General features: G+C 37.1%; 1 protein-coding gene across 3 annotated transcripts in view; it reads left to right on the top strand.

The window, feature by feature from the left end:
- Ralgps2 (Ral GEF with PH domain and SH3 binding motif 2) overlaps window positions 1-19,929 on the top strand; it is a 141,390-nt gene that overhangs the window by 56,745 nt on the left and 64,716 nt on the right. For all 3 annotated transcript variants that reach the window (XM_045141935.1, XM_045141933.1, XM_045141934.1), the window contains exons 6-8: window positions 3,925-4,014; window positions 6,528-6,620; window positions 10,948-11,074. In XM_045141935.1, coding sequence (XP_044997870.1) covers window positions 3,925-4,014; window positions 6,528-6,620; window positions 10,948-11,074 — 310 coding nt within the window. The remainder of the gene's footprint in view (window positions 1-3,924; window positions 4,015-6,527; window positions 6,621-10,947; window positions 11,075-19,929) is intronic.

Below are 19,929 nucleotides of genomic sequence, written 5' to 3'. Positions count from 1 at the left end.
TGAATTATCATTTCATTTTATATTTATTTATTTATTTGTATTTTTTTATGAGAGAGAGAGACAGACTTGATGTGCCAGGTCCTCCAGCTGCTGCAATCAAACTCCAGATGCGTGCTCCACCTTGTGTGCATGTGCGACCTTACTACTCACGTGTCACCTTGTACATCTGGCTTATGTGGGACCTGGAGAGTCAAACATCAGTCCTTAAGCTTTGCAGGCAAGCACCTTCACTGCTAAACCAACTCTCCTGCCCTTATTTCATTATTTTTTATCTTTTGGTTAAACTGCTTTTATGGGAAGATGTGTTTTCTGATGCTTACTACTGGTTACCTAGAGGCCCATTTCCTATAGGAAAAAGGACTAGAGTTTTATTCTTTCTTTATGTAGTCACTTTGAAGATAATGATCTCTAGAATTGCCATCCTTCCATAGCGGTCGCAGAGTCTTGTTGTGGGTTCTCTACCTCACAGTGCGAGGGATTGAACCAGGCCTTCATGCATGCTAGACACTCACTCGCTGAGCCACTTCCCCATCCTAGTACTTTGTGTTAATGTTACTATGAGTTTGCAGATTTAGACATGAGTTTCAGTCCACTGTCATATTGTACCATTTTTGCTCCAGTGCATAGCCTCCTGAGTTCATATTGACACTTTCACGTCCTTAGCATTGTAGTTTTTACTTAACTCTTTTGTGTTGTCTCTGCATATGCTTTCTTCTGCATTCTTAATCCTGGTTTTCAGAAAACACAGATTATCATGTCCTATAATTTACTCATTTGCTTTTGTCCTGCAAAGCAAACAATAGTCTAAGAATAGTAATATGGACTAAGTATTCCTAATTTCAATGTCCAAGCCTGAAAAGCTCCAAAATCTGAAACATTTGGAACACCAACATGACACCGCAATTAAAATATTTTGTACCTGACTTCATGTGATGGCTTACAGTCAGAATGCAGGTACTCTGCAAACTATTAAATAAAATTACCTTTAAACTTTGTTTGTAACATGTATATGAGGCAGAAATAAACTTGTTTGAGTCCCAATATCTCATTATGCTTATGCTATTATCCCCAAATCATAAAAATCTAACATCAAAATACATCTTGCCAAGCATTTTGGGTAAAGGGTACGTACCTGTGCTGATAACTACAACGTGACTGTGGAGAAAAACAGCTTAGCAGATGCTCTCCCCACACACCCTTTGCCCATTTCTAAATGTGAGAGCATGGGCATTATAGAATTACTCTTTTAGCCCTCGTTTAGCCTTAATTCTCTGAGTAATAATTCAGTGCTTACTACCACCTCATATTGGTTATCTGAAGCTTACTGTCAAGTAAATTACTGAGGAAGAACACACTGGAACAACAGCACTTCTCTTGTAGGGAGAAGGCTCAGCATTTAAAGGTCTTATTTGCAAAGCCTACCAGCCCAGGTTTAATTGCCCAGTACCCATTTATAAGCCAGATGCACAAAGTGGCACAAGCATCTGTTTGAAAGGCCAGAGGTCTTTTGCAACAATTCATTCTTCCTCATGCCCCCCCATGCAAATAAATAAAAAATATTTTTTTAAATAGCATATTAGTTTTTACATGTTGGCAAATTTGCTTTTGCCCTTTGTAGGTGAAAACCAGTTTTACTGGGTAAAAGATCCTTAATTATATTTTTCTTTGGTTATTTTTGCTATGTTACTCCCATTTTTTTCTTCTAGTTTAGAGTGTGGCTATAAAAAGTATGACAATTACACTTTTCTTTCTTTTTTTTTTTTTTTTTTTTTTTTTTTTTTTTTTGGTTTAGATACCCACAAGGTTTTTTAAACCCTAATACCTTTCTTAAGTTATTGCTTAATGTTGGTTATTCTGAGTCAGTAGTCTCAGATATGGTTGACTTAACTGGGTCTCTGGGTTTGAGAATGCCTAGGCTTACCTTTTCAATATGATGGTCTCAGGAAGCTTAGACATCTTACAGTGTAGCCAAGGGCTCCCAAGGACAATGTTATAGCATCCAAGGCATGGGCTTAATTCTGGCAGTCAGCATCAGTTTTGTTAATAATCTTTCCATGAAATTAGTTAAAAGTCTGCCCAGATTCAACAAGAGATGTTGTATATTACAATTTTTAGTTAGGGGAGTGACAGAATTTGTATTTTTTGTTTATTTTTTTTTTTATCTTTTATTTATTTGAGAGTGACAGAGAAAGAGGCAGAGAGAGAGAATGGGCGTGCCAGGGCCTCCAGCCACTGCAAACAAACTCCAGACATGTGCACCCCCTTGTGCATGTGGCTAACATTGGATCCTGGGGAGTTGAGCCTCGAACCGGGGTCCTCAGGCCTCACAGGCAAGAGCTTAACTGCTAAGCCATCTCTCCAGCCTAAATTTGTATTTTTTTAATTACCATAGTATTTGTCTTAAAAATTGTTTGACATTAAATTCAACAATGTCTTATTTTTAGATTTGTTTGAACTAACTTAGAATACTTTGGTTCTGTTTTTGTAGTACATGAATTAGTGTACTACCCATATATTACATCATATGAGAAGCAAACTTCTTTCATCAGATTACTTCATAATGATGCAGATCTAGTTTGACTTCTGACAAATGATTTTTAGTGTTTTTCAAAGAAGAAAGCTACATTGAACTAGAAAGCATTACAAAACTTTGAAATGTCTTAATTTATATTTTATGATGTTTTGTTTTAGTCATAATAAGAAAAGTATACTTAGGAATCTTAACATGTAAAATTCTGCATGGTCTAAACAGATGGCAATGTAGGATTATACAGCTATAAAAATACTACTATCAAATAATTAGTATCTTATATAATGTCTGATGATAGAGCTTACCTAATTCTGCCAAACCATTTTAAAGCAGAGCAGAAAAAAAAAAAAAAGCTACTTATATTTGCCTAGTGCTCATGTTGTACAACTCAGATTGTATTGTATTCTCTTACCAATCTCCTTTGCTCAAAGCTTTGGATTAACTTTTGCATACTAATTATGCTTTCACGAGGTGTATATGGACACTTAGCTATCTATATTTGTTTCTTGATGAAGAATATATACTGTTTGAGGACTGGTAGTTTGGTCATCAGTCAGTGAAAGGAGAAAGAGTGTTTTTTTTTTTTTTTGAATTTATTTATTTACTTCAGAAAGTGAGAGAGAGAGAGAGAAAGAGGCAAGGAGAAAGAGAGAGAGAATGGGTACACCAGGGTCTCTAGCCACTGCAAAGTCCAGATGCATGTACTACCTTAGGCATCTGGCTTATGTGGGTCCTGGGGAATCGAACCTTGGTCCTTTGGCTTTGCAGGCAAGTTCTTCAGTCACTAAGCCATCTCTCCAGCCCCAAAATTGTTCATTTTTAAAAATTTTATTTATTTATTTATTTGAGAGCAACAGACAGAGGGAGAAAGAGGCACAGAGAGAGACAGAGAGAAAATGTGCACGCCAGGGCCTCCAGCCACTGCAAAGGAACTCCAGATGCGTGTGTCCCCTTGTGCATCTGGCTAACGTGGGTCCTGGGGAATCGAGCCTCGAACTGGGGTCCTTAGGCTTCACAGGCAAGTGCTTAACCACTGAGTCATCTCTCTAGCCCAAAATTGTTCATTTTTAAACACATATAGGAAATTCATAAGTTTATGTTGTTGTTGTTATTTGAAATACTTATTTATTTGAGAGAAAGAGGTAGATAGAGAAGAGAATGACCACGCCAGGGCCTCTAGGCACTACAAACAAACTCCAGACACATGCACCACTTTGTGTATCTGGCTTTACATGGGTACTGGAGAATCAAAATTGGTTTCTTAGGCTTTGCAGGCAAGCACCTTAACCACTGAGCCATCTCTCCAGCCCCCAGATGTTCATAGTTTTTAACATTGATTTGATCCTATTGAGTAAATAATTTCTTCCTGAATTATTTTAAATTTTTATTTCCAGGTAAGCTTTTGGGTTGTTAGAGAGATTCTTCATGCTCAAACATTAAAAATTAGAGCAGAAGTTTTGAGCCACTATATTAAAACTGCTAAGGTAAGAAAGATTTTTAAAATATTTTTATGTTCGTACATTCAAAATGTTTTAAGTGAATATTTGATACTTTTTTTTTTTACTATTTATTCATACTGGAAAATAATGTCTTTTGATTAAATTAAATACCCGTTTTCTCTGTCTTCCTTAATTCTTTGTTTTCCTCCTCTTTTATATCTTTCTTCTCTGAGCAGCTAAGTTATTTATTTCAATGGCAAATAGACAGAGGTTATACTATGGTAAAGTATGATATTTATGAAAGACCAGACTGTTCTGAAGATATTGGAGAAAGCCATGTAGACTTCAGTGGAAGAATACATAGTGATTTTTTTGGGGGGTCGGTGGTGTTATTGTAGTTGTCTTTTTTTGGTTTGTTTCTGAAATTGACCACTTAACCATATGGAAACTATGACATTTATTTATCTACTTACTAATTAATTTATTTATATAGACAGGGTCTTGCTGTGTAGGTCAGGCTGGCCTTGAACTTGTGGTTCTCCTGCCTCAGACTCTCAAGTGGTGGGATTACAGGTGTCAGCTACCATGCCCTAGATTTTAGTTTTAAAAGAATAAATAGTATCTATGATATTACCACATACACTGAGGGGGCATAGATCTTCCTCATTTGTAAGTGAAAGATGGTAAATACATGTTCCCTCAACACATGGAAACAATTGTAGTTAACAAATTCTGTGGCACTAGGTGGCAGAACTAGCCTTCTACAAACATGATAATTTGCAAAAATGTCACAGGAAATTTTTAAATGTTCTTTGTGATAAGTTAGATAAATACTGGGTTTTAGCAAATAGGAATTACTGGCTTTCTTAAAAAGCCTGAATTTCTATTACTCTTTTCTGATGTTTTTGTTTTTTCATTTACTTTTATATTTTTGTCCATCAAAGCTCTAATTTATCTATCTCATCAAATAATTATTTTCCTGTTCCAACTCTTATTAACATATATCTGACAGCCTTTTGTCATGATTCCAAGCACAAATTTCATAGTTTTCCCCTTATCAGTGTCCATTAAATCATTCCATTCTGACTTCTATATTCATATTGCCATAAAGTTGCAAGTCTGTCTCTAATGTCTGTATTCTCTAGAGAGAGAGAGAGAACCAATAGCATTCTCTATAAGCAAATACAAATATCTATATATATTTAATGCATATAGAAATTTGCAGAATTGGATCGTATGATTGAAGGAACTGGCAAATCTCAGACTTTTGGGGAGTGTCATCAGGCTGTAAACTCAGCAAGCATTGAAGCTGTTGTTACAGTCCGGTTCACATTGCTGGTAGAATTCACCCAACCAAGAGCAGCTTCTGGGAAAAAGATTTATTTTGGCTTACAGGTTTGAGGGGAAACTCCACGATGGCAGGGGAAAATGATGGCACGAGCAGAGGGTGGACATCATCCCCTGGCCCACATAAGGTGGATAATAGCAACAGGAGAGTGTGCCAAGCACTGGCATGGGGAAACTGGCTATAACACCCATAAGCCCTCCCCCAACAATACACTCCCTCCAGGAGGCATTAATTTCCAAATATCCGTCAGCTGGGAATCTAGCATTCAGAACACCTAAGTTTATGGGGGACACCTGAATCAAACCACCACAGCTGTCATGCTAAGGAAGAATTTTTTTAAATAGATCTTTGGCTATTTGGTATATATCAAGTCTAATGATTTAGTTAACCTGTAGTAAATGTCTAGTGTACATCATTGAATGACTAGATTCTCAACTAGTTTATATAACCTTCTCTAAAGATTTGTATCCTTTTTCATATATGTAATTTTGTTTATTTGTAGATACTTGCTTGTGGTTTTCCATTTAAAGGTTTAGACTTAGGGTTTATCTAGTTGCTTGGCATAGTTCTACAATGACTGATTTTTAAATAGTACCTATGAAATCCAGATATTACTTCTACTTATTGTATGACAAAACCTGTGGCAAATTAGTGATAAATGTCAAATGGGTCTGTTGGCAAACAAATGGAACCTAGTGTTGGGTAGTACTTACATCACCCTAGAAGCACTGTCCCAGAAGGAATTAGAAACAGTGGACTTGAGACCAGAGGAAGAAGGAAAATTGAAGTACTGAGAACAGCAGGTTTGACTTCTAGCCCTGGCATAGTAGGTATATTGGCCAGGAAACCAGACCTGGGCAGATCCTCTCTTGAAACTCAGAACACAAAGCAGAGGGTTCAGTGTAAGCATGAGGGGCCCTACAGAACCATGGAGCAGGGTCATCCTAGTGAATGTGGGTACTGAGTCATAACTTTTTCTGTTAACTTTTTGGAGGTAGATTTACTCCCAGAGCTTGGGGAAAATGCCAAGGTCGAACAGGAAGTTCTATTTTGGAACCCAAACTCTTTACTGTAATCATAGGGGGTACTCTATAAAGACAAATATCAACAAGAGGTCTTAGCAGCAGCCTGAATTGTGTTAGTCTATATTTTTCTTGTATTTATTAAAAAGGCATTTCTTCCCCCCTCCCCTTTTTTTTTAAATCTTCAGAAACTGTATGAGCTTAATAACCTTCATGCACTTATGGCAGTGGTATCTGGCTTACAAAGTGCTCCAATTTTCAGGTTGACTAAAACATGGGCGGTGAGTAATCTTTCTTAGTTACTGAAAAGTTAGACTTGCTGTGGGTGTAAAGATTTTATTAGCTTCTTTTATCGTTCTTAGATGACTCTTATGACAGACAAGAATTCTTAATTTGCTTTGCACTTAGTTCTTGAAACCTACATCTTTTTTAAGCATGGCACCAGGTTTGTCAGGTAATTTATGGTAAGTTACAGATTGGTATTACCTTTCTGTTCTTTATAGAATCAGTTTGGAGAACTTTGCAGCATCTTTGATAACTTGTTTTATATAGTAACCTGGTAGGAAATTCTGAATGAAATAAAATTATAGTTAATCATGTAAAAATTAAGTTTTGGTAAGATTACTGATCTAAATTTAAAAATCTTTAAAACTTTTACTGATTTCATCTTCCATTGTTTTTTGAGTCATGGACCTTAGGAATAATGCAAAATCAGTTGGTAAACAGGGAATTATATGATATTGATATATATCCTTATACTGTGTTCATCATGTTTGGTTCTCTTACTTTGCCAGGATTACAGTATGGAAGAAAGATCACAATATGACTTTTGACATTAGCAACTGTTTGTATCTTTGTCTTTGAGTAATATAATACTGTACTCAAGCTTTCTGAGATTATTTCCCTTTTTAAATTATGGTAACATGGCCTCACACATGGCATGCAAGCACTTTGTCATGAACTTGTTCCCCAGCCCATTTTGTTTTTATATTTTTTTAATTTAATTTTTATTTACGAGAGAGAGAGAGAAAGAGAAAGAAGGAAATGGGCACACCAGGGCCTTCTAGCCACCACAAATGAACTCCAGATACATATGCATCTGGCTTTCATGAGCTCTGGGGAATTGAACCTGGATCCTTAGGCTTCGCAGTCAAGTTCCTTAACCGCTAAGCCATCTTCAGCCCCATTTTTATATTTTTGAGACAAGGTCTTGCTAAGTTATGCAGGCTAGCCTTGAACTTGGGGCCCTCCTGCCTCAGCCTGTTGAATAGCTGGGATTATAGGCTCTACTCCACCAAGCCCAGCCTCTTCCCAGCTATATTTTACTATATTTGAACTAGTAAAAATGTTAGGTTAAATTAAGTTTGTTTATATTCAATACTTTTTTAACATTAAAGAGAATACTTTGTGAGTTGTGTGTATGTGTGTGTGTGTACACATTGAAATAGGGTCTTATTATGTAGCCCAGGCTAGTCTCAAACCCATGATTCTCCTGCCTCAGTTCCCTGAGTGCTGGAGTTATAGGTTAATGCTAAATGTCCAGTGAAATATATCCAGTGAAAATTGTTTTCATTACTAACATATTTTGTTTTTAATTATCCAAGTGCTGCTTTTGCTTTTTCTAATATCTGAAGACACACATCAAAGTAGGGCAGACTTTTATGTTAGAAAAACATTGATGTGAAGCAGCTTGTAGTCCTTTATATGTACACTGTAGACACACCTGAGTAAAGAATTTTCTGACTTTAAAAATTATTTTTAACAATATGGTCTTAATCTCTTAAAATATGAATTCAATTGGGAGATGGAAATTATCACAAATATACTATTGTGAATTCTATCTTTAAGGTTCTAAAGAGGTTGGTCCAAGTGCAGTGCTGTTTACAACTAAAGTTTTATTGTTTTTAATTTGTTTGTTTGTTTTCAAGGTATAGTGTCACTGTACCTCAGACTGACCTGGAATTCACTATGTAATTTCAGGGTGGCCTTGAACTCACAGTAATCCTCTTACCTCTGCCTCCTGAGTGCTGCGATTAAAGGCATACACCACCATGCCTGACAACAACTAAAGTTTTAAATGAAACAATTTTTCTTTGATCTATATTGTGATTTAGAAATGAGACACATTTTCTACAACTTACTTATTTTCCTTGAAGACATTTTTGTTACCCCTCATGTAGTTATATGAAAAACAATATTTATATTTGTTAACAGCTCCATTGATCTAGAAGAAATTTCTGGTGTTTGCTTTAAATATTCCACTGATTACATTTAGGAATAAATGATATAAATCCCATTCCTACACAGCTGATTATTACTGATATAACAGACTAGAAAGGAAAGATAGGGCAGCACTATTTTAATAATATGGGAAGAACATCTCTCCTACCTGACATCTGGAAAATGTGTTAGTTTTCTATTACTGTAACAAAATGCCTAAGATTATCAACTAAGGCGAGAAGGTTTATTTTGGCTTCTACTTTTAAAAGTTTCAGTCATTGATTGGTCCAGGTTAGTTCTTCTGGTGTGTGGTAAGGCAGAATACTGTGGGGCAGTACATGGTAGAACAAGCTGTTCCTTACCAGTGACCAGCAAAGACAGAGAAAAGGGGACCCGACATCCCAAATCTCCTGTAGTGGCCATACTACCAGTGACCAGCTTCCAATATTGACCTCATAAAAGCAGAATAGAAAGAAAGTTGTTCAGGGTGAGGGCAACTGGGAGATGTTATTCAGTAGATATGAAATTTTAGTTATTAGAAGTTTAGTCATTTAGAATATGTTCTTGATGTCTAAGTTGCAGCATAGTGACTAAGTGATACTTTTTTAATACATATTTTGTAATTTTTATTTATTCATTTGAGAGTGACAGACAGAGAGAGAAAGAGGCAGAGAGAGAGAATGGGCGTTACAGGGCTTCCAGACACGTGCACCCCCTTGTGCATCTGGCTAACGTGGGTCCTGGGGAATCGAGCCTTGAACCAGGGTCCTTAGGCTTCACAGGCAAGTGCTTAACCCCCACAAAGCCATCTCTCCAGCCCCCACCCCTCTTTTTTTCCTGAAGTAGGGTCTCACTCTAGCCCAGGCTGACCTGAAATGCACTGTGTAGTCTCAGGGTGGCCTCAAACTAACGGTGATCCTCCTAACTCTGCCTCCCAAATGCTGGGATTAAAGGTGTGCGCCACCACGCCCGGCTGGTAATACTTTTATATTGTGTAATTAACTTAGTATGTATGCCCTAATAGTGTAAAGATTGGTTACAAAATTTATAAGGAAATGCAAAGATTTAGGAAGCCAAAGCTTACTTGAAGAAGTATAAGGAGATCGGGAGCACTCCTGACACTCACCAAAGCTCTTGTGTAGTTTGGGCAGTGCAGTATTCAAGCAGGTTTAGATGTAACACCAGTGAAGCAGTATGGAACCCAGAAACAGGGTTACTGGGTATGGAAGAAGCATATATTATTGGTATATAGTTCTTACGTAGGAAGGGATAAATGTACAATTGTTATAAATTAGAAAAAAAAACACTTTAAGGCATGCTTGGGACAAATAATTAGATGTCATGAAATCTGTACCCAAACTCCAGGAAAAGTAATGTTTCTTATGCTTATGCACACTCCTGTGCATGCTGTGTGAGAAGACAAATCAGAGTGATGAAGGGTGATCTCAAACCTTGCATCTCTAGGTGTGATTGACATGAGCAGAAAATTGGTGATGTTCAAGTGTTGTAGATTTGGCCAGCAATATGTGGAGCTAGAACATTGTGAAGCACTTCATTATCCTTCACTGTTATGTTATTAGGGGGTTTGTTGGTGTGTGTTTGTTTTTTGAAGAGAGAATATTGTGAAGTAGCATACAGAGATGTTATAAACATCTGAAAAGAAAAGCCTATATAGGTATATCAAGGGTCTGTGTATTGCTAGGGAAATGCCTGTATTGATGTTTGATTCATTTTCATATTCTTCCTGTGCCTATGAGCAATCCTTGGACTAATAGAAAAGTATACTTCCTGAACCTTGTAGTTAACATTATGGTGATTGACCTGGGTTGTCTTTACTCCTCTTGATTTTCTCCGCTGTTCTCAAAGGGCAGTTAACTACAAACAACTCCTTGGGAACTCTTAAAACATTATTTTGGGTTTTGCTACATGTGATAAACACTGGTCAAAGAGAAATGTGTTGTTAGAAGTTTGAAATATGTTAGGAATAGCAGATTTTACATTTCGAGCTCACCATCACTTGATTTCTTAATGATTATGCAAGAATGGTCCTAGAGGAAGTGCTCAATTAAAATCTTTGGGTATTTGAGTATAATGTAAACATACATTATTTTGAATTAGACAAAAATCAGCAAAGATTACTTAAATTAGTATAAAGAAATGATGCATTATAGTTTACTATTTCATTTATATACACATAAAGATGAATTTACAAATACTTTGTTATTAGTAGGTATGTCTGATTTTGTTTTAGGTATATATACCACCAAAATAAAGAACGTATAACTTTGAAATAAGATCCAGATTATTGTAAAAACAGCTTCCATTTGGACCTTTGCCTCAATAAGATGGGACTTGTAAATAACTTAGGCTTTTCTATTTGTTTTTTAGTTATTAAGTCGAAAAGACAAAACTACCTTTGAAAAATTAGAATATGTTATGAGTAAAGAAGATAACTACAAAAGACTCAGAGACTATATAAGTAGCTTAAAGATGACACCTTGCATTCCGTATTTAGGTGAGTTACATCACTGTGTTATTCCTAGTTGTTGCTTTTCTTTAATCAGTAATGTATGTAAAAGTCAAAACAGTTTAAAAGTGTATGTATTTTAAGTTCTGCAAGATTGCTAATCCAAAACCAATCAACCAAAGAAGTGATTACTTTATTACTTTCATTGTATATTAAACTAGCCTTTGTCCTTAAGGTTTTCTATAGAGTAACATTTCTTTAGAAATGGGCAGTGTGATATGGTGATATGTTTTACTATTTCAGTAATGCTTTGAAGGACCAGAATAGTTTGTCATGAAGTGAAATACCCTGAAGACATTGGTCAGAATCTTATGTAGTTGGCAGATACATTGGTGTGAATTCTGAAGAGTAGTCTCAGCGAATTATTGGAATTATTGTTTTCTTGGATGAATTGAGTTGTTTAAGTGTGGACATTTAGTGCTTTGACAGTCTGTATTTTATTTCCCATTTTCCTAGGAATTTCTATCCTTTTACTGTATAGCCTAAAGCATTAGTTTCATGAATGATTTAATAACAGTTTTTTCAAAAGATATGTAGAATGCTTTGCTAGGTATTGAATGAAAAGAGGTCCCAATAAATTGTCCTTTTAATTTGTATATAAATTAAATATATTAAAAATGCTATAGATAATAGTTAGCATATATCAAAATAAGTTGGCTAATCGAATGATAAACATTTGTTTCACATACCTCACCTTCTCTCTTTTTGGTGGGTGGATGATTGAGGCAGAATCTCACTCTAGCCCAGGCCGATCTGGAACTTGATCTGCAGACCAGGCTGGCCTCAAAGTCATGGTGATCCTCCTACATAGCTTCCCAAGTGCTGGGATTAAAGGCATGAGCCACCATACCTAGCTTTTTCTACTGTGCTTTTCAATGTAATTAAGTCTGTTGTCCATTTAGGCTACTTAACAGTGTTACCTTTGAAATCTTTGCTAGTGACTAAAAGACAGATTATAGGGCTGGAGAGGTAACTCAGCAGTTAAGGCACTTGCCTATAAAGGCTAGTGACCCAGGTTGGATTCTCTAGTACCCATGTAAAGCTAGATGCACAAAGTGGCGTGTGCATCTGGAGTTTGCTTGTAAGAGCTAGAGGCCCTGGCATACCAATTCACTCATTCATTCATATTCTCTCTCCTTACTCTCTTGGCTTGCAAACAAATAATTTTTTTTAAAGACAAAGTAGGCCTACAGAGATTGTTTAGTGGTTAAGGCACTTGCCTGCAAAGCCTAAAGACCCAGGTGTGATTTCCCAGTACTCACATAAGCCAGATGCACAAGGTGGTACATGTGTCTGGAGTTTGTTTGTAGTGGCTGGAGGCCCTGGTCCATCACTCCCTCCCACCTCTTTTTCTCTCACTTTCGCAAATAAATAAAACATTTTGTTTTTAAAGACAGAGTATAGCCAAACCCATTCAGTTATTGTACAGAGGGTCAACCTTAGTTCACAGAGAAAGCTTGAACTCATTGGAACATTGTGACTTTTCCTAGGATTCCCATGGGAATGGAGATGTGTTGTGTGCCCTGTAATGACCTTCAGTGTGGTGTAGTTAAAGGACATTAACAGTGTGTGTTTTTTTTAACCTTTGCCTTAGCTATAATGATACTTGAAAATGTAATTTGGAACAAAGAAGGAATAGGGTTTTTTTTTGTTGTTGGTGGTGTTGTTTTAAAGATTTTTATTTATTTATTTGAGAGTGACAGAGAGAGAAAGAGGCAGAGAGAGTTTGAGAGAGAGAATGGGCACGCCAGGGCTTCCAGCCACTGCAAACGAACTCCAGACATGTGCGCTCCCTTGTACATCTGGCTAACGTGGGTCCTGGGGAATCAAGCCTCGAACTGGGGTCCTTAGGCTTCACAGGCAAGCACTTAACCACTACACCATCTCTCCAGCCCCAGAATAGGGTTTTTAAAGCTATATCTTCATAATCCATAAGCACATTTTTTGTAGTAGTATCAAGAACAATACACTGCAAATTGGCACTCCTTAGTTCCAAAATGGCTCCATTATACTTAATTTTCAAATCATTTCTTTACCTGGATAGCGTTCATAAGATAAGAATTGTGTTCTTGGTGAAGACTAGGTGGAGCTGTGTTGATGTCATAGATGGATAGGTACAAAACCTGACTTGTAGTCTCCAAAACTAATTAATGACATCAATGATCTAAAGTCTTGGTCTGTCATGCCCAATTAATTATGCTTGCTAAACTATCTCATTCTAAAGTTTACTGATTCTATTATTGTTTTTGTTTTTCCTACAGTAAGTTTATTGGTTTGTATCTTCTAGGAGGAAATCAAAATTATATCATTAAAATAAGAAAATGACAAATTCAAAAGATCTTTATGCTGTGGTTTCTTTTGTTTTAATTTTTAATTATTTGTGTTTGTGAATGCACACTCACACACCCTACTGCTGCAAATGAATACCTGTCTGGCTTAGAGACATACATCTTATCTCCCTGCCCTAGACATGAAATGTTGTTATTCCTTTGAGTTAAAGTAGATGAGACAATAAAATATATCTGTGTTTTAGGTTTTTTTTAATTTAATTTTCTTTCTTTCTTTCTTCTTCTTTTTCCAAGACAGGGTCTCACTGTAGCCCAGGCTGACCTGACACTCACTATGTAGTCTCAGGGTGGCCTTGAACTCATGGCAGTCCTTCTACCTCTCCCTCTAAATTGCTGGGATTAAAGGTATGAGCCACCATGTATTTTACTCTACCTAACTTTAAAAAAGAGAGAGAGTGAGTCTGCTATCACTGCTTTCTTTGCTCAGCATGCTATTGTCTTCCTCTTAACTCAACTGAAAATTTTCCATCAGGGTTACTGTTGACCTAATACTTACCTTAATGTTATGATTAAGGTGTTGGGTATTTCTCCTCCTTGAAATTCTCCACAAGTAGCAGCAGTCTCTCTTGCCTTACCTTACCTTCTACACTTCTGGCTTTTATTTCATCAGCTGTTCTTTCTCTGCCCTTCTCTGAAGTATATTCTTGGACCAGTGTAGTCTACCCTGTTTTCACACTACAAAGCGGAGTGGTCATTCAGTGGAGTAGTATATAATGTTTAATGACTTCAAATCTAGACTTAGACCTATATGTCTAGCTATCTACTTCATTTTTAGATCTTAAAATAATGCTGACTTGGGCTGGAGAGATGGTTTAGCGGTTAAGCGCTTGCCTGTGAAGCCTAAGGACCCCGGTTCGAGGCTCGGTTCCCCAGGTCCCACGTTAGCCAGATGCACAAGGGGGCGCATGCGTCTGGAGTTCGTTTGCAGTGGCTGGAAGCCCTGGCGCGCCCATTCTCTCTCTCTCCCTCTATCTGTCTTTCTCTCTGTGTCTGTCGCTCTCAAATAAATAATAAAATAAAAATTTTTAAAAAAAAATAAAAAAAAAATAATGCTGACTGAATAAAATACTGCAGTGAATCCCATTTAAATGTGTGCAAATGTCAATGTATCATCTTTCTCTCTCCTTCCTTCCAAACGTGATACCCCTGATCTCCTGGGCTTAGTTTACTGGTCACATCTGTTCTCTATTATTTACATTTGTACACTGCAAAAATAAATAATAGCTATTTATTAACTCAACTATTTTCCTTTTGTGCCAGCCACTTGTTTTTCAGCTTATGTTTAAATTATTATTTTTTTAGATTTTATTTTTATTTATTTATTATAGACAGAGAGAGGGGGAGTGAGGGGATGGGTGGGTAGCCACTGCAAATGAACTCCAGATGCATGCACCACCATGTGCATCTGACTCATGAGACCTGGAGAGTCAAACTGGGATCCTTAAGCTTCGCAGGCATGTGCCTTAACCACTAAGCCATCTTTCCAGCCCTCAGCTTCTGTTTAAATGTAATAAATGTATCTGTGTATCATACTTGCATGAGTCAATTATGTGCTCCACTTTTACTTTGGTTCCTCAGCTGACAACCAGCATTTGCTCAGCACTGTGCCTTGGTACCCCATATGTAATGTAGCAGGGGATGACATGGACTTTGTCCCTCCCTCATGGAATTTAACATGGTTTATCTAAAAACCTGTGGGTGTTTTTCTTTTCCTTTCTTTTTTTTCTCTTCCTCTTTCTCTGCTTCTCATAAGCAGGCAGAAAAAGGAGATGCATATATCTGAGAGCTAATAAACAGAGGGAAGCCGGGCATGGTGGTACATGCCGTTAATTCCAGAGGATCGCTGTGAGTCCGAGGCCACCCTAAGACTACATAGTGAATTCCAGGTCAGCCTAGACCAGAGTGAAACCCTGCCTTGAAAAACTAACAGCAACCGCAACATGAATAATCGGGGAGAACCTAGCATGCTGTAATTCCAAGCAAGTGGAAGCAGAAGGGAGACGAGTTCAAGGCCAACAAGACCTAGTCTCCAAAAAAATAGATCAGTAAAACTCTTAAGAAGAAACGGTGAAGAGCTTACAGTGATCAAATAGAGAGCACGTACTTTGGCATCTGCGTACCTTTCCGTATTGGTAGTCTTCGTACAGTTCACCTTATTCCATGAAGAGCACTGAGGATGTGAGAAGATGTGACCATTTAGCATTAATATTTGGTAGAGTTGAAAGTACAATGTTTATTAGGAAGTTGCTATGACCCAGTTTAGTTTCCAGCATGAAAATTGTCCTTGTAATGTAGTGAAAGTTTTGCTTTATAGCAAATCTTCAGCAGTAACTTAGTCTATCAAAGTATATTTGCTTAAGAAAATATGAAGCAAGTCTCATACAACTTATTTGACTACTTCACTTTTATTATAGGTAAATAGTTTTAATTTTTGATCTGTAGAACTGACGTGTTAATGAAGATTTTATACTAATTCATATCTTGTTAATACTAGTTTTTATAATTTTTTTTCTTAGTGGAAATTAAGTCTTGAGGTTTGTTTAATTTAACTTGCCTTGAGTTTAGAATCATTTTTTCATCCAAGTGAAAATAGACTAAGTACAGTTACCGAAACTATAAGTTCTTATAAGATATTGTATACTTGATAGACTGAGCTTTCCCTAAAAATATTTGAAGGATAATACTCCTTCTGCAGATTGATAGCTTAATTTTTCATTTTACCATTCCTTCTTCAGATATACAGAATTTGCATAATGCTTCTCTTTATTCCTTGTGTCTTTAAAATTTCTTAGAGAAAGAATGTATCAAACAAAAGGCTCCATAGTGCCCAGAGAGCAGGTAGTGATGAGTTGTGGCATGCTGCCATGGATTTGTGTCGCTAGCACCTCAAACAGTTTCTTCATGCAAAGGCAGAGGTTAATACAGGGATGGGAAGCTGGCAAAGTTATGAATAATAAGTGATTAATTTGTGCTCAGCCCTAAAAATGACATCTAAACCACACCTTCAGGGCTCAGAAAACCTCCAGGAAGAGAGGTTGGAAAGAAAGTAAAAGCAGAAAGTTGGCAAGTGGAGCTGCAGAGTGCTGTCTTCCGGATACAACAAGGCTGCTTTCACTCATGAACTCAGAGCAGAGGTGCTCGTCAACACAAGACTGAGTCTGCCAGTATTTCACCTTAGATGAGGGAGTGGTCCATGAGACCCCACACCTCCTAGAATAAATAGTGGCAGCTGATGATTGCTGGGAGAGGGGAGTCATGTCCTTTAGAGCTGTAACCATTGGTGGGCTGCCTGTTCTTAGGTAAATAGCCTCCCACCTGTGATCATAGAAATGATCCAGATTTATCTCAGTGGGCTTAAAAAATAAAAAGCAAAAATAAGACATGAGGGCTGGAGCAATGGCTTAGCAGTTAAGGCACTTGCCTGCTAAGCCTTAGAACAACCCATGTTCGACTCTCCAGATCCCATGTAAGCCAGATGCACAAAGGTGAGGCAAGAATAAGGTCACACATACCCACTAGGTGATACAGGCTTCTGGAGTTCGATTTCAGTGCCTGAGGCCCTGGTGCACCAACCCCCCAACCTGTCCCCCTCCCCCATGTCTCTCTCTGTCTCTCAAATAAAAAAAAAGACAGCAACATGAAAGTAGGGTGGCTATTTAATGTGAAGAAGAAAGGTTTTAATGGGAGGGAGAAGAAAGAGGATAGTTGGGAGTGGGATCAAAGTACACTGTATAAATATTTCAGAATGACAAAAATAAAAATACAGTATGTATAAAAGAAACCATGATGGCCAAACAATTATTTTATAAAATAAGACAGATTTTCTAAGCTAATGCAGTGTTTTCTGTGCTAAAAATGATCATCAAAACCAACCATTCTTTGTGAAGATTTTTGAAAAGTGGTGATCTGGATTTATATGGTGATAAAATTCTTATTTCTATACTACCAGGGATAATTTAATGTGGATTAAATTATTAGAAGTAAAAATGTTTTTTGGCTCTCTGTTCATCATCATGGAAAATTGTCTTTTGGTTTGCATTCAAGGTAAAGCTAGTCAGTTTGGACAGTATGGTGAAAAATTCTTCAAAGAAGGATGCAATTTGTCTAGAGAGGAATAGTTTGGCAAATCTCAAGGAAAACATTGTTTTATATGAAAGTTATTGCTTTAAATCTGAAATTCATTAGTAGCACTCATTTGTTCTTGTCACTGGGGAGCATCTGAAGGGGCTTGTTGAAGAATTTGGCATGGAATGTTGTGTGTAGCTGCAGAGAAAATGAGAACATTGTTCAAAAATAGCTTTATGAAACATGATAAATACTCTTTCATACGTACGTTCTAAGGCTCATTTCTACTTTACTTCTGTGATGAAAAAATGCAGTAGCTCAACCAGGTTAGATTGCTTTTGGGGAAGGAAGGCATAATTTTTAAACACTATAGAAACCAGTAAATCATTAAGTACTAAGTAGAAGCAGCAAAAGACTCTCCTGATAATCTAGAATGTAGAGGTTTCGTTCCCTGATCCTTGCTTTCTGAACAGCACCCTGTTTGATTTCTATAATATGTTCACTAATCTAGATTACCCCAGCAAGAATATAAGCCATTATTTGTGTTTGTTCAAGCCTTTGTCCTTCGAGCATAGAAATAAAAGTAAGTATGTACCTTTCTGGCTCTTCTAGTTGTTCTAGCAAGTTGGTTTTAATTTCTGTTCAATTACAGTATTTATGTGGCATATTTGCAATTTATGATCCCCATTTTTATTTTTCTGTGTTTTCAAGAGATGTTTATCATTTTTTTAAATATATTTTATTTATTTATTTGATACAGAGAAAGAGGCAGAGAGAGAGAAAGAGGAGAGAGGGAGAGAATGGACGTGGCAGGGCCTTCAGCCACTGTAAACTAACTCTTGACGCATGCGCCCCTTGAGCATCATGCTAACATGAGCCCTAGAGAATCGAACCGGGATCCTTTGGCTTTGCAGGCAAATGCCTTAACTGCTAAACCATCTCTGCAGCCCAGGTTTTATATTTTAAAGTTTTATTCTGCCTTCATTTCTTTTATTGATGGATAATACACCATAGATTACTTTGTCCTTCTATTTCGATTATAAATTGTATCCTGAATCAACAACAGAACATGCTTGATTGTTCTTTTTTTTTTTTTGATCCTGAGAATGAGCTCAAATCAAATGGCAGGTAGCCCTAGGTTTTTCTTTAGTCAAAAATTACATTCCTACCAGGAATGCCTGTAATCCCAGCATTCTGGAGGCATAGGTAGGAGGCTCACTGTGAGTTTGAGGTCAGCCTGGACTGTAGCAAGACACTACTTTGAAAAAAATTACATTTCCTTTTCCTCATTTAAATGCTTTTTGAAACCTGATTTTTTTTCTTTTTAAGGTAGGGCCTCACAATAATCCAGGCTGACCTGGAATTCACTATGTAATCTTATGCTGGCCTTAAGCTCACAGAGATCCTCCTCCGTCTGTCTTCCAAATGCTAGAATTACAGGCATGTGCCACCATGCCCTGCCCTTTAAAAACCTCATTCTTGATTACATATTTAAAACTCCCCTGTTTTTTTTATATTTAAAGGTTATTTTACATAAAAACTGGTGATGTAAAGGAATTGAGGATAAAATTGAATTAATATGATTCCTGTGCTTGTACTTTTTAAAGAGTATATCTATCTTTTTAAAAAAAAATACGTAGCAGGGGCTGGAGTGACAAATCTAAGTAAAGTGCTTGCCTTACATGCATGAAGACCTGAGTCAACCCCCAGTACCCACATAAAACCCCCAGGCATGGTGGCATGTGCTTGATCCTAACATTTGGGACATAGAGACAGGAGGATCCCTGAAGCTTGCTGCCTGATCAGTCTAGCCTAATTGGAGAGCTTCAGACCCTGTCTCAAAAAGAGATGGACAAGCCAGGCGTGGTGGCACATGCCTTTAATCCCAGCACTCGGGAGGCAGAGGTAGGAGGATTGCCTTAAGTTCAAGGCCACCCTGAGGCTCCATAGTGAATTTCAGGTCAGCCTGAGCTACAGTGACACCCTACCTCGAAAAACCAAAAAAAAAAAAAGAGGTGGACAACATTTCTAAGGATAACACTTGAGTTTGTGCTCTGGCCTCTATATTTACACAGTGCAAAAATCCACACACACTCACTCATTCTCTCTCTCACATATAGGAGGTATTACAGATCTGCATGCTAATCATAAACAGAATTAGATTCTCTCACATTTAATGATTTTTGCCAGTGATGTTTTCAGTTGTTGACACTACCATAATTTGCTTTGCCTTTTTGAAAAACCGTGATGGAAAAATAACCATTTTAATAACTAACAATCAACATTGAATCATATTTGCTGGAGACTATGTGCTTATCATAATTTATCTAATAGATAAGAATTTTATAAACTATAAGCTATTCATTTGTAGGAAGGTTAAGTTGACTTGCTGTAAAGAAATGCATTTAATTATTAAGACTTGAATCTATG

The sequence above is a fragment of the Jaculus jaculus genome, chromosome 1, assembly GCF_020740685.1.
Source record: "Jaculus jaculus isolate mJacJac1 chromosome 1, mJacJac1.mat.Y.cur, whole genome shotgun sequence".
NCBI classification, from domain to species: Eukaryota; Metazoa; Chordata; class Mammalia; order Rodentia; family Dipodidae; genus Jaculus; species Jaculus jaculus.
Note: the sequence above shows the minus strand (reverse complement) of the source record. Positions and strands in the feature narration are given on the sequence as shown.